At 45.5% G+C, this 15,799-nt stretch overlaps 1 protein-coding gene across 2 annotated transcripts in view; it reads right to left on the bottom strand.

Annotated features, from left to right (window-relative positions):
• DOK5 (docking protein 5) overlaps positions 1–15,799 on the bottom strand; it is a 152,030-nt gene that overhangs the window by 53,161 nt on the left and 83,070 nt on the right. For both annotated transcript variants that reach the window (XM_040248094.1, XM_040248095.1), the window contains exons 3-5: positions 6,419–6,533; positions 6,218–6,337; positions 3,089–3,278 (exon numbers count right to left, since the gene is read on the bottom strand). In XM_040248094.1, coding sequence (XP_040104028.1) covers positions 3,089–3,278; positions 6,218–6,337; positions 6,419–6,533 — 425 coding nt within the window. The remainder of the gene's footprint in view (positions 1–3,088; positions 3,279–6,217; positions 6,338–6,418; positions 6,534–15,799) is intronic.

A 15,799-nucleotide genomic window follows, 5' to 3' on the forward strand; every position in this document is an offset into this window, starting at 1 on the left:
TAACACAATAACATACACACACACAATAACACACACAACCACACACAATCACACAATAACATAAACAATAACACACAATAACACAATAACACAACACAATAACAACATGTGCACAATAACACGGTGACACACACAATAACACAATGACATACACACACACAATAACACAATAACACATACACCCCTGCATGCTTACACAACGCACACACAATAACACATACACAACACAACACCACACACACACACACCCCTACATGCTTACACAATGACGCACACACACACCTGCATGCTTATACAATAACACTCACATACACACCCCTGCATGCTTACAAAATAACACACACCCTTGCATGTGTGTAAGCAGGAGTGTAATAGCATACACACACACACCTCCCTGCATGCTTACATAATCTCACACACACACCCTGCTTAAACAACTCTGTGGCTTCCAACCTACCACACTTGGGAGAAATATCAAAGTCTTTAAAATAATCTAGTTCCCTAGCAGTTCTGCTAGATGTCAACATGAAGTTAAACTTTTCCAAGCTATGAGAATACTAAAAAACCTGGAAAACTCAGATAATTTGAAAAAAGTTTCAAACAGTCATGAGATACTACATGACCACAAAAAGTTATAAATACCCTTTTCCTATTACTATTTCCTATAAATAGGGTGAATAAAAGAAAAATGGAAAAATATGAATTTTGGAATAAATGATGCCCAACTGGAGAAGGGAATGGCAAACCACTTCAGTATTCTTGCCTTGAGAACCCCATGAACAGTGTGAAAAGGCAAAACAATAAGATACTGAAAGGGGAACTTCCCAGGTCAGTAGGTGCCCAACATGCTCTGAAGCTGAAGCTCCAGTACTTTGGCCACTTCATGCAAAGGGTTGACTCACTGGAAAAGACCCTGATGCTGGGAGGGATTGGGGGCAGGGGGAGAAGGGGACGACCGAGGATGAGATGGCTGGATGGCATCACCGACTCGATGGACGTGAGTCTGAGTGAACTCCGGGAGTTGGTGATGGACAGGGAGGCCTGGCGTGCTGCGATTCATGGGGTTGCAAAGAGTCGGACACGACTGAGTGACTGAACTGAACTGCCTGACTGACAGAAAATGGGCCCTTCGCATGCTGATCGATGCAGGGCTCTCCCGCAAGCCAGCATGGAATACGAGCGGGGGATGATGTGAGGTGCACAGCCAACAGAGAAGTCCGCTTTCAATGACAAAACACCTTCCTTACCCAATTTCACTGGTTCCAGTTTATACATAAATGCTTTTGGAGGGAATCCTGGTGGTCCAGTGGTTAGACCCTTCACTTCAACTGCAGGGGGGAGGGTTCAATCCCTGGTTGGGGAACTAAGATCCCACAAGTCACGAGGCACGTCCAAAAATATTAAAAACGATAATAAATGATTTCTGACACCGAAACAGGGAGAAATACCCACCTTCCCAAACAAATTCTTAATTTTCTATCAAGATTTCCCCATAAGAGTAATAAACAAGTAATTCTGACTTAAGGACACAGCTCTAAAGATTAAAGTTTTACTTGCTGATGCAAGAAACGTTGTGTCTCTGAGCAACTCACTGATGTGTTTATACCATTTCCATTTCCAGGTTCCTAAAATGTAAACAGACCAGAGAAGAGGTGCATGGGTGAGAAGGCTTTAAACGCTTTCTGGGATGATTGTAAGAGCGCCGATTCAATCATGTACCTGAAAAGCGAGTTTTAAGTAACTGGGCTATGTTTATGCCGAGGTGAGCAGATTTGTGTGAGTGGAGCATTACTGTGCTGTATTCACATGGAGCAGGGCTTTAGGTGTTTAGAAGTCATGTCATTATTCTTATTACGTGAAGTACCATGCTCCTGTGAGGTGAGAACTGTCTCCTTTATACACAAAAAACAAAAATCTTTTAAGGTCACGAGTTGATTTTTTTCAACTTTAAAATCAGGCCATATACAGGGGAACTTGGATTTCTTAAAATTTAGAAAGAAAGATTGAGGGCAGGAGGAGAAGGGGACGACAGAGGATGAGATGGTTGGATGGCATCACAGACTCGATGGGCATGGGTCTGGGTGGACTCCGGGAGTTGGTGATGGACAGGGAGGCCTGGCGTGTTGCGATTCATGGGGTCGCAAAGAGTCGGACATGACTGAGCGACTGAACTGAACTGAACTGAGTCATTTAAAATTCTAAACTATAAAATCTGATCTGCAGTGTTTCCAAAAACTGAGCCTACATTCTGAGGAAAGAGGGGTGACAATAAGATGCTGATTAGACTAATATTTTGTAGCTAATGATCAACCCCATATTACTGCACCCCCTTCTCTCTCCAAAATTAACTTTGAAAAGGAGACAGGAAAAGCCTCGAAAGTGCTGACTAGGTATTGCAGTGAGCAAGTTGTGAAATGAATCTCTTCTTAATATTAGTGTCATTCATTACTCTGTGAGAAAAATAGATTAAACTTAATAAACTGCAACTTGGAAAATGTCAACAGCCCCTAATGTTGATAACCTACCACAGTTAGTTCAGGGAGGAAACATACATATCAAAACAGAGGTTTTCCCCAAACCAGGAAGGTGGCCTCTGTCCAGCATGACCCGGGAAGGGTACAATTGTATCACTGGTACCTACTTCAGCGTCAGCTTGTGGAATGGGCTCAAACCGTGTAATGCAACTTCCACATCACATTCATGAAACACTAGCCCCCTCCCTGGAAAACAAAGCCGTGCTGAATACAAGAACAGTGGTTTAGTTGGTAAAGAATCCGCCTGCAATGCAGAAGACACGAGTTCGGTCCCTGGGTCCAGAAGGTCCCCTGGAGGAGGAAAAGGCCACCCACCCCAGTGCTCTTGCCTGGAGAATCCCATGGACAGAGGAGCCTGGTGGGCCACAGTCCGTGGGGTCACAGAGTCAGACACGACTGAGCGACTAGACCGCCACCACGCCATTCACAGCATCGCACAGTGACAGGCCCAGGCGTCTCCCCAGTGTGCTGCGTGCTGGATCTCACAGGAAAACCCAGGCCTCACATGACGTGAACTTCGGGAAAAAACGTAGAAAAACAGTCATGGAACTCACCTCCCTGCCTCAAAAGTGAACCAGGAAGCATCTCGCCCATACCGCCGCAGCGCGCTTAGCGGCCAAGAGATGAGTTTGACTCTGGGATTCTGGACGTCCCAAAGACAGATGTGCTCATATGTAATCTGCAAGGCACATTCGCCATGTACATCTAAGTTAGGAGATGGCATCAAATACACATTGAATCTCTCTGGGAGAAAAACAAAAGGTTAGTCTAAAATCCCCAGGAATAAAACATCACAGACACTGTAGGAACAAAGAGGCATTTCAAAACAATTCAAGCTCTTATTCTAGGTTTTGGTTGAATATTCAGTAAGATAAACCTTTCTCATAAATCAACACTTCCAGAAAATGCTTTTCTAAATGAAGACTACATAAGAAAGATACAGTCTGCTGGTCCCTGTACATGCAACACTATTTACATGAGCAAAGATCATTTTAGAATATTTTAGCTTGCGTAATAAAAATTTTGCATGCCAGTAAGAGACTCTAACAATGAAACCATTAAAAACAATTTTTTTTCCTGCCAAGTACTTGTTAATTACACCCACACTTTTGTGTTCACAAAACATGCAGGTGCAAAATCATTGTTGCATGGTTTATTGATATTAAAGTTATATTAATCAATTTATAATTTTCATAACACTATTCTACCTCGAATTATTTAAATAAAACTAATACTATGCACTTAACTGACCAACAGTTTGGAAAAATTCCAGTGGATTTGGACTCATTTTAACAAAGAGCTCTAGTTAGCCAAACACTGGAAAGAAATATTCATTTGCTTATTTGTGTGACTTAAAATTTCACCATGATTACTCTGAATAAACTACTTGGCTTATTACTGCAACTGAATTTTCATCCCCACAGATACAGTCATGGTATTTCTGTTACATTTCTACAAATTCATTAATTCAGGAAGTTACAGAGTCTAAATTTTGAATGTAATATAAACAAAAATATTATTACTATAGCAAACACTTTTTTATCTATTTGTCATTACAATAGACTGCCTGCATCTGAGGAGACAGTAAACACTAATAATACCACTGATATTCTAAATTAATAAAAAGTAAACAGAATTTTCACAGATTTTAATTAAGTTTAAGAAACAAAAGTATCAAGATTGTTTACAAATATTCAAGCATCTATTCTGCAGATTTTCTAGGTTTTTTTAAACTCTCAATAAGCAAACGTTTGCTGCTTTGTAGTAACTATTATTTTAAAAGTAAATTCTAATGGAGTAAATTTCTACCTGGAGAGCTCTGAAATAAGAAAGACTGTCATCAATAAGCAGAAAATAAGAGTCCATGGGATCGCAGAGTCGGACATGACTTAGGGACTAAACAAAAACAGTGACAGAGATCTTTCCCAATCCACTTGCTTGGAAGTTCCGTGATTACCTCGTCCAAGAATAACAGTAACATTGGTAGAGTGACTACTTTAATTACAATAACTTTAAGTCATACAGTTAATCTTGCAAAATTCCTCAAAAGACAGAGCTGAGTTTTGTTATAAACCCTAGTCGTTATATACCAGAGGTTTTCTTATTCCTATTTGACAGAACAGGAAACTGAGGCTCAGAAAATTGGTACCAAAGGGCAATTCCTAACACGCTTAGCCGCTCAGACATGTCCGACTCTGTGACCCCGTGGACTGTGGCCCGCCAGGCTCCTCTGTCCTTGGGACTTTCCAGGCAAGAATACTGGAGTGGGTTGCCATTCCCTTCTCCAGGGGATCTTCCTGACCCAGGCACCAAACCCGGGTCTCCTGACCTGCAGATGGATTCTTTACCATCTGAACCACCAGGGAAGCCCAAGCCCTAGGAACGGGCAATTCGGGAACTCAGTTTGGGGCCCTCTCTGAATATAGCTTTGCAGATATAAACCGTGCAAGGCAAGTGCTGCTCTGGGCACTCTAAACAAATAAGCAGCACCTGCCACGTTTTCTGTGTATGTTTGGTTGCAAGAGCATTCGGAGTTAGTGGACTCCGGAGGGAGAAGCCTGGGGCGTGTCTGTGTGACCTTGGTTAATGACTTCACCTCTCTGCAGCTCAGTTTCCCAGTCTGCAAAGAGGCCCCTCTGAATGAGCCAGCACATCTCAGCTTTCCTGGAGGCGGGTCATGGCAGACGCGGTGCATCTCAAAGAGCAGCCGACTGTAAACGTGTCAGGAAGACACAGCTCCGATTGGGGGGGGAGGGCATTCTTCTCACTAACAATTGGACTGTGAATCCACAGAAGGGGTCAGCACAACCCCACCTCGGCCGTGCTCATAATCAAGCCAGGTGACCCCCCGCCTCTTTGACTGTGATATATCCTCACAGATCAAGTCAACAGGCTAGTGAGGAACTCTAGGGGTCAATCTATCCTATTACAAGACATTTGGAGACAAAGAAATGATTCCTCGCCTCCAAACTCATACTGCAAATCAATAGTGAGTTTCGTTGAAGTGTTCATGAACATTTTGGTCATTATTATTTATCATGATATATTCCCAGGTTGAATGTTGAGCTCAAAGAGTTCGCTCAAGTGTTTTAGTTTTAAAAAAAATAATCACAGATTTTAGGTGGGTTTACTCTTGATGAAAAATTCAGGAAGTCTGGATTCTATTAAAAACACTGGAAAGCGTTCAATAAAAATTTAAAGTGGAAGAAAAGGAAGACAAAAACCCACTGCACTGAAAAACGTGTACACCATAAATACAGGCCCAGGAGTATGGGTCTAGAATCAAGCCCTAGTTACTGGACCTGATGCCGGACCTTTAGCTCTATTAAAGCTTCATTTTCCTCATCTGCAAATGGGAGGTGATAGAACTTATATCAGAGTGTGCTGGGAAAATTAAATGGTCTAATGCATCTTCCAAAGAAAACTGATACAGAAACACAGCAGGTTTCTCATAGCTTCCAGCTGATATAATTAATGTAGATACAGTCCTATTAGTCACCGAACACATCTTAAGAAACACACAGAAACGCTAACCGAGGTTTAGGTGAAACGAAAGGTTATTTTCACTTCTTCCTTTATGCACTTTTATAACTTCAAAAGTTTTACATCAAGATGTCTTATGTTTCATTATATGGGGGAAAAAACAGTTTAAGAAAAGAGAGGAGAGGATTTTCTTTACGTACCACTCTGCTCTCTCTCAACTCCAGTGGCCAGTAAGTCAGGCTCTCCGAGGCTGATGTCATTGACTCGCGTCCCCACACACTCCATCTGGAGGACTTTGCACCATTCGTCAGCCTCAAGATCTGCAGAGATGCCAAAGATGAGCGCGGCTGCCGGGCACCTGCTGGGGAGCAGAGAGCCAAGGCCCCCGCCCGCCGACAAACCTGATTCACAAGCGAAAGTCTTGGAGGCGTCATCACTGAAATAGATCCCCACAGCGTGCTTCTTGGTGCTTTTCGGCAGTCGAGCTACGCTCTTCACGTTGTTGAGTTCTGTAACCTGAAAAATGAGCCACAGTGAGCTACAGGACAGAAAGAAAGCTCCCCATTGACACCATCACACCGAGCAGAAGGCAGAAGGCCCGTCCCAGGGGAACACAAAGGGGGCTTGCCAGGAAGAAGAGTCTGTCCGGTGATGAATTATTTCAGTGTTGTCCTCAATGCCCTAGCAAGGAGGTTAAAACACATTGCCTCCCCTTGTCAGATTTCTCTGAAGGCTAACAGGTGGCACAGCCTCAGAGCTTCACAGAGGTACGTGCTTGCTTCATATATATACCTTTTCGATTGGAGTGTGACTGTTTTACAGAGCGAATAAATTGTGTGCATACACTTAACCCCTCCCTCGGGAGTCTCCCCCCACCCCCAATTGCACCCCCCAGGCCATCCCAGAGCACCCAGCTGGGCTCTCGGTGCTGCCCGGCAGGTGCCTGCTAGCGTGCTGGATGAAGCACAAGCTGGAATCAAGATTGCTGGGAGAAATAGCAACAACCTCAGATATGCAGGTGACACCACTCTTAGGCAGAAAGTGAAGAGGAACTGAAGAGACTCTTAATGGAAGTGTGGAGAGTGAAAAAGTTGGCTTAAAACTCAACATTCAAACAACTAAGACCATGGCATCCGGTCCCATCATTTCTTGGCAAACAGATGGGGAAACAGTGGAAACAGTGAGAGACTTTATTTTTGGGGGCTCCAAAATCACTACAGATGGTGACTGCAGCCATGAAATTAAAAGACGCTTGCTCCCTAGGAGAAAAGTTATGACCAACCTAGACAGCATATTAAAAAGCAGAGACATTCCTTTGCCAACAAAGGTCCATCTAGTCAAAGCTATGGTTTTTCCAGTGGTCATGTATAGATGTGAGAGTTGGACCATAAATAAGGCTGAGTGCCGAAGAATTGATGCTTTTAAACTGTGGTGTTGGAGAAGACTCTTGAGAGTCCCTTGGACTGCAAGGAGATCCAACCAGTCCATCCTGAAGGAAATCAGTCCTGAAGATTCACTGGAAGGACTGATGCTGAAGCTGAAGCTCCAGTGCTTTGGCCACATGATGCAAAGAACTGACTCATTTGAAAAGACCCTGATGCTGGGAAAAATCGTCCTGAAGGCGGGAGGAGAAGGGGACAACGGAGGATGGGATGGCTGGATGGCATCACCGACTCAGTGGACATGAGTTTGAGCAAACTCCAGGAGGTGGTGGTGGGCAGGGAGGCCTGGTGTGCTGCAGTCCACAGGGTTACAAAGAGTCGGACACGACTGAGCGAGTGAACTGAACTGAAACTTTACAGTGCTGTCTTTGTGTAGAGATTCACAGATAAAATGTAAAAAGTTCTTCAGAGTGAAACGACATCAAGAAGTGTATGCTCAGTCGTGTCTGACTCTTTGCAATCCCGTGGACTGTAGCCCACCAGGCTCCTCTGTCCATGGGATTCTCCTGGCACGGATACTGGAGTGGGTTGCAATTTTCTCCTCCAGGGGATCTTCCTAATCCAGGTATCAACCCAGCATCTCCTGCGTTGGTGGGCAGATTCTTTACCACTGAACCACCTGAGAAGGACTAACATCAAGGAGAACCACTTACACACAATTGCAGGAGAATCACGTTCCTGTCTCAAGAATCTTCCTTGCATCCCTTCACCCGTCAAAATATCTGTTTACTATTCACGTACTCATTCATTCATTCATTTATTTATTTTTAAAATTTACTCTGTGTCAAGTACTGTTCTATTAACTAGGGATAAAATACGGAAACTCTGTGCATTGTTAGTGAGAATGTAAAATGATGCAGCTGCTAAAAAAAATCTATGAAGGTTCTTCAAAAAATTAAAAACAGAAGTGCCATGTGGTCCATCAACCCCATTCAAAGGAGATGAAACCAGTACCTCGAAGTGGGTATTTACACTCCAGTTTTTATTGCAGTTTTATTTACAATAGTTGAGATACAGAAACAATCTAACTGTCCACTGGTGGACAAACAAAGGAACTGCGGTACATGCCCGCTGCTGCTGCTGAGTTGCATCAGTCGTGTCCGACTCTGTGTGACCCCCTAGACCGCAGCCCACCAGGCTCCCCCGTCCTTGGGATTCTCCAGGCAAGAACTCTGGAGTGGGTGGTACATGCCTGCTGCTGCTGCTAAGTCACTTCAGTCGTGTCCGACTCTGTGTAACCCCACAGACGGCAGCCCACCAGGCTCCCCCGTCCCTGGGATTCTCCGGCAAGAACTCTGGAGTGGGTGGTACATGCCTGCAGTGGGGTATTATTCAGCCTTAAAAATATTATTTTCTTCTCCTTGTACTTCTTTTGAAATGCTATCTACTGTTCATGGCAAGCAATACTAGTTTCTATTGGTGGTAGTAAGGAAATGGTCTCTTATAGTGAATTTATTTAAATGAAGAAGTGAGCTGATTTCAAGCAAAATATTAAGTAAATGGGAGTAAAGGTGATACTATTGCCAAGAGCAAGCTCGCACTTCTAGTCCCAAGTCAGGCCAATGAATTGGAGACTAGGTGTTGAGGCAAGGAGAGAGTTGGCTGACTGAGAAGAGGGCAGACTAACGTCTCAAAACAGCCATCTTATCAGGGTCTAGATGCCAGGTTCTTTTATAGATCTGGGATGGGAGAGATAGGGAGCAGAGTTAAAAGGCCATTAATCTTGCAAACGCCTCCTAGAATGGCAAGCCTCAGGGCAGAGGACAAGGTTCTGAACAAAGGCATTTTAGTTTAAGGGTCAGACAGAGGGACAGAATTCTGTGAGACAGCCATAGTGTATGATTTAAATAACAAAAGCAACGAAAGGCAAGTCAAAGAAACAGTTCCAACATGGACTCCGAACTGGCTTGTCCCTGCAACAATGTTGTGACAACAGGTCAGTTCAGTTCAGTTGCTCACTCACGTCGGACTCTCTGCGACCCCACAGACTGCAGCACGGCAGGCCTCCCTGTCCAGCACCAACTCCAGGAGTTTACTCAAACTCATGTCCATTGAGTCGGTGATGCCATCCAAGCATCACAACAAACAGTTATGAATAAATGAAAAATGACTAAAAATTAGGAAAAACACCATCAATCTATTACTCCTAACCTAACACCACTGTTATGAACTGACTTGCATCTAATTTTCTACAAACTGGACAGTCCAGTTGATAACCCAGTGTCCTAAAGGTCGACAGTCAGTGGAAGAACTCTCATTTGCTTGGCAGCAGCATGACAATAGATACCAACAGAACCGTGGTAAAGATCTGGTGCCCACTTCACATCCCAAAGGTCATGCATCTGAACAGGACCACTTGTTTTCCTTTTGCCTTTTTTGTCCATTTCACAACCGCACATCCTAAGTGAAGAAGACAACAAAACATTTCAAGCGTCATGACCAGATCTAAAATACAAGTGAGAATTATGATTTTAAAGTCAAAAGAACAGTTCCCAAAAGACAGCTAATATGAGATCCAGTTACAAATGTCCATTTCTAACAGAGGGTCTTGATATTGAGCAGAAAAGTAAAAGAAGTCAAATTTTGTGATTAAAATGGTATATAGAGTTTAAATATTTTTACCTACCCTGTTATAGAATCTTCATGCTAAGGCAAGAAGTAACCAAGGTAGACAATGAAAATTACTTCTGTTTATTTCTGGACTGCCACCTGTCTGATTACTCTTTCCAGTTAATCTGTGACCTCTCAATCTCTAAACTTCCTTTTCCTTTCCTGGGTGTATTTAAGCTTTCTGACTCCAGAGATTTCTCTCTCGAAATGGAGCTAAATTCTAATCCATTTTGGCCAAAATGGAGCCAAAGACCAGAAACATGTGTACAGCTTACTGAAAATGTCAATATGAGGACCTTTGAAATGGTCGATTTTCTTTAGAAATTAATTGGCTGTTTACTTTCAAAGCCCAGGTTCGTTTCAGGCTTAATTTGATATACGCTGGGCAACAGTCAATCCTTGGACTCATTCAGAACTCATGGAAGATCATGGTTCCTTGAAAATTTCTCTGGCAAGAGATAATGAACCCTAAATCAGAGCTTTCCTGACACATAAAGTACGTTCACGAACAGAGAGGATGGGACTTGGCAAAAATGATTCTCTTTTTAGAATCTGGAGGGATTTCAAATCAGACCAAAGGCAAACGCTGTGCCTCACAGCAACTTTCATTGTCTTCTTTTATCTATTTCCGTCTGCTCTGGGTCTCTGCTGCTGCGCGAGGCCGCTGGCATCTCGTTGCCGAGCAGGGTCTCGAGGGCGCGTGGGCCCAGGAGCAGGGGTGTGGGGGCTCAGCTGCCCTGAAGTGGGTGTCATCTTCCCGGACCAGGGAGCGAGCCCATGGCCCTGTGTCAGCAGGTGGACCCTTCACCCCTGGACCACCTGGGGAATTCCTAACCTTCACTTTCTGGGTTGACTTACTTGTTATCATCCATACCCTCCCTGCCCACACGACTTTTTCCTGAATGGTTTGGATTTGGTCATGGAACTTGCTTTAGCTCATAGAATGTGAGCTTTAAAAGTATGTGTAAGTCGGTTCTTCTCTCCTTGAGTTCATTTTCCTCCTTACTCCTGGATCTACAGACAGATGGACTGCAACTGAGTCAAATTAATCCAGCTACTCTCAACACACCCACAGACCCTCCACACAACCCAGACAATAAGGGCAGAAGATAAGGATGAGTTGCTATCAGCTGCTAAGATTTTGGAATTGTTGCCAAAGCAAAAGTTGGCTAATACACTCTCTGTTTTATTTCCTTCTGGCCAAGAATTTCCATAGAGTTTTTCCCTCAAACCCCACTGTATAACTATATTACTTCTAATACAAAGGGGACTAGATTTCCTAGTCAAATACATAATAAGCCACTAGCAATTTTAATTTAGTGGTTGAATCACCTGGTTTTTAAAAATGTTTTTCAAAGGAAATCTTACAGTGTCGCCATCATATAAAAGCAGAACTTGTGTAATCAAATGAGGAAATGAATCTCATTCTACTCACCAGCTACAAATCCACTTCTCAAGGAGGTCCGCCTACTTCAGTCAACTGCAGAATGCTGAATGGCTACAGCGCAATACTGAATTCTCACAATGGCATACCATCCTTGGTACTATTACTAAACTCATTATATGAGGATGAATAGTGAGAATGAGAGCGGCAACTTAATCATGATTTCTCAGGCAGAATGGAAGGACAGAGCAACATTCAAATCTAGAACTTCTGGCTTCTACAGATGTACGCTTTTTTCTAGCGGTACACTCCACCATGTGTGCGCCTTAAAAAATATTAAAAGTAAATGAATAAATAAGTTACTGGCTGGATAAATGAGCAAATGGGTAAAGCTACAGACGCACAGGTTTGGAAACATTTAAAGACATTTCTGCAAGTTATAAACCGTATCTTGAAAGAAAGAAAAAAAAGAAATGTAGATCTTAATTCCTATGTAAAAATAAAGTACTTGTCAACTCAAAAGGAGACAGTCGGAGCTAAACTCATCTTTCCTATTCAGACTTTAAAATGGTGAAGAAAACTCGGCTTTTCAAAAATCACTTGCTTTTACGTGTGTGCATATGGCCCCATGGTCTGTGTTCCAAACTACAGCTCTAGTGAAACTTGGCGTGGAACAAGCACAGGAGCCGAAATATGAGGCCCCACAGATCCAGCACAAACAGTAAAAGACAGAAATCTCGAGACCACAGTCCAGTGACTCTCGACACGTGTACACACCTGGGGAGCCTCCACTCAGATTGACACACAGTGCATCTCAGTTAACACCGTCACTTCCCGGATCAGCACTGACCCCAGATAAAACCACCACTCTCACCTCCATCCCCACTGGTTAGTTCTTCCTTCTAGAAAACTTCATATTAACATGCAAACCAAACTATATCACACGTGTTTTTCTATGTCTGGATTCTTAAATCAGGTATCACGTCTATGAGATGCATCCATGCTGGGCAATGCTTTGGCATTATGTGAATATCCTGTTTCCCAATTACCTTTGTGAGAATTGTCTTAGCACCCACTGAAGATTCTCATCTGCATCAAAATGCTGTTCTTTTTAGACCAACTGGCTTGTCAACCTAAGGCCATATATTTGTGATTGTCAGAGTCAAGATAAATATTGACGCAGGATGCCTGAACTGTTCCCACAAGGAAACCCAGGTCAAGAGTATTACTAGAAGCCCTGGTTGTTTTTTATTTTAAAGATGTGGGCTATGGCACTTAATAAGGTGAGCGTGTTCAACTATCGAGGATCTACTGCACGTTTAGTTGACAGAAGCACCCGTGCACCCTGTGAACACTTGGACATCCTCCTCCTCCTCCATTTCTGGCTTCCCAAGCGGCGCGGGTGGTGAAGAGCCCGCCTGCCAGTGCAGGAGACACAGGAAATGCGGGTTCAATCCCTAGGTCGGGAGGATTCCCTGCAGGAGGGAATGGCAAGCTGCTCCGGTGTTCTTGCCTGAGAAGCCCCAGAGACAAAGGAGCCTGGCGGGCTACAGTCCCTGGGCCGCCAAGAGCGGGACACGACTGACGCGCGTGCACACCCTCGGTGTTCGATGTGGATGTGCCAGCGCGTGAGCTGGTGTGCACGCCCAGGGAGCTCACTCAAGAAGGGAACCGAGCCATTCGTGGCTTGACTCCATGCTCCGTCTCCTTGCAGGCGTTTCAGCTGGCGGTTATCACAGAAGGAGGTTCTAACTGCAGTCACGGAGGATCTCAAGAACACCACTCATGGGTGAATACGGTGGCCCACTTCCAGAGTCTGTTGAGAAGGGATCCTTTCTGTCTTAGCCTTTCGGGGGCACATGCAGACCATCTGATGAGGGTCCTTCAATCCCCCACGCCTCGCAATGAAGCATCCTTCTTTCAGCAGAGACTCCAGGCAGACGCTGAAAGCAGCCCAGCCTGCTTTTCCTGCACCAAGGCAGAAAATGACAGAAGGCACCTTGGTGGTGGTGCGCTTTCTGGCTCTAGCATGTGATTGCTTTGGACGGCGCTGCCTGAAAATCAGTCTGAACAAACTCTGACTTCCTTTCCTCAAGATACAGTCCAACCACGGGTACTCCTCCCACACACTCTGTGCTGGTCAGAGTAATGGATTTCTTCCCAGTAGCTGGAAGAAATGGAAAGCTGCACGCTGAAGTCTCCACCCAGCTCCTGCTTAGCTAGTGGACGGTTCTTTGGAATATTCCTCCAAATAGTGCCCTGTAGACACCGCCTGCTGTGATGCTGCGTGCGTGCACGCTAAGTCACTTGAGTCGTCTCTGACTCTTTGTGACCCCACGGACCCGCCAGGCTCCTCTGTCCGTGGGACTCTCCAGGCAAGAATACTGGAGTGCGTTGCCGTGCCCTCCTCCAGGGGATCTTCCCGACCCAGGGATCGAACCCACGTCTTTCATGTCTCCTGCACTGGCGGGCGGGCTCTTCGCCACTAGCACCTGGGAAGCCCAGTGTGGTGCTAGAGGGCCTTATATGGAGGAGACGCCACTCTGCTGGAACACAGGCAGTCACTCTTTACTTGTTCCCTTTTCTGAGAAGCCCAACTGAGCTCCTCTCGCTTTTGTGGTCTTTTCAGCAGTCCCACCAAACAAAAGCACCTGGGTTTAGTCTTCCTTTACTTGGAAACACTCTTCCTCTCGAGGAGGAAGTCTCAACCTGCCCCATCATCAGTGACTCAAACATCATCTCATCCAGGCGACGCTATTTAGAACTGCAACAGGGGGACCTCCCTGGCGGTCCGGCGGTTAAGACTGTGAGCCTCCAATGCAGGCGGCACAGCCGGGATCTCCGGTCAGGAAACTGAGGCCCCACATGCTGACAGGCCGGTAAAACAAAGTAAAATAAGAACAGAAGTGCGACACCCTCAGGTTACAGCCTATCTCTGTGCCCAGCGTTCATTCTTGCGTAGCGCGCACCAACACCCTATATATTTCACTTACACGTTTTATGTGAAGCAGAAGCAGAAGCGGGGTGCCGCCTGCTCTCTTCTCTGCTCTGTCTCCAGCACCAAGTTCAGTGCCTCACACGTGTAAGCCCTCAACAAGAGCATGGTAAATGAAAGCCCCCTCCCCACCCATCTTCATCATAAAGGAAAGGAGATTGTGAATTTGAGCAAACTCCAGGAGACAGTGGAGGACAGAGAAGGCTGGCGTCCACGGGGTTGCAAACAGTCACACACAACTTAGTGGCTGAACAAGAAAAGGGGACCAAAGCGGGACCCCCTGCATTGGGAGCGCAGTCTCAGCCACGGGGCCACCAGGGAAGGGAAGGAAGGGAAGTCCCCCACGCAGGCAGACCCTTAATTATATGCCGGATTTGGGGCTCTAAGCACTTCATATTGAGTATGTTGTTTAATTTTTCACATTTCTGACTAACTGTGAAATTCCTGCTGTACACAGAATGGGACTATCAGAGGGGAATTTGTTCACTCAGCTCGCAAACAGCAGAGCTGGGATTCAAACGTGGATAATCTGACACGGCACTTCAGTAAACCACCAAATGCCACCAGATGAGTCCAGAAAGAGATCAGCGAGGCCGTCGTTCCCGAGGGGGGCACTGTCATCCAAAGGTGGGTTGACAAGGGTGAGCAAGGGCTTATGAGGCAAAGAAAGGAGAGAGGAACTTCCAGACCAAAGCTTCCCCACCCAATCTCGAAACTGCAGCAGGAGAGGAATAAGGGGAAAAGTGGTGGTGAGGACTGAGGCCGTAACAGGAAGACAAGGCACGAAGCGAGAGCAGCTGGTCTGGGGCTAAAAGGCACGGTGAGCAGCCGGCAGCAGTCACTGCGCCTCATGAAGTCCGCAGAGTGCAGACGAGGAGGCTTTACGCAGGAAACTGGGGGGTCGCATCTGCAGGCTGCAGGCTCGTGGTTCTCCATCCAGGGGAGGGCTTAAGATCTTGCCCTCGCCTCCTCCTTTCCAGGGAAAAGATTTCACAAAGTCCGGGGCTACTTTTGGTTGCCAAAACTGGGGGGTGCTCCCAGCACCTAGGGGGTAGAAGTCAGGAAATGCTGCTGAACATCCTGCAAAGAACAGGCCGGCTCCACACCAAAACTGTTAACAGCGCAGAGGGTGGAAAAACCCCCTTAGAGCGAAAGTGGAGAATGGACACGGCTGACGCATCACGCAGCTAGAGCGCGCTGTTCACACGCAACTGATGAGGGTGGCGTCCTCGGGAGCCGAGCAGCGCGCCGCTGGCTGGGCCATACACGTGGCCTCAACCGTGGGTAAGGGTGGGAAGGAGACCAGCGGGTGGAAACAAGGCCCAGAGAGGCCAGGAGACAGCCAGGCAGT

Source organism: Oryx dammah, unplaced genomic scaffold, assembly GCF_014754425.2.
Source record: "Oryx dammah isolate SB20612 unplaced genomic scaffold, SCBI_Odam_1.1 HiC_scaffold_10, whole genome shotgun sequence".
Taxonomy (NCBI): Eukaryota; Metazoa; Chordata; class Mammalia; order Artiodactyla; family Bovidae; genus Oryx; species Oryx dammah.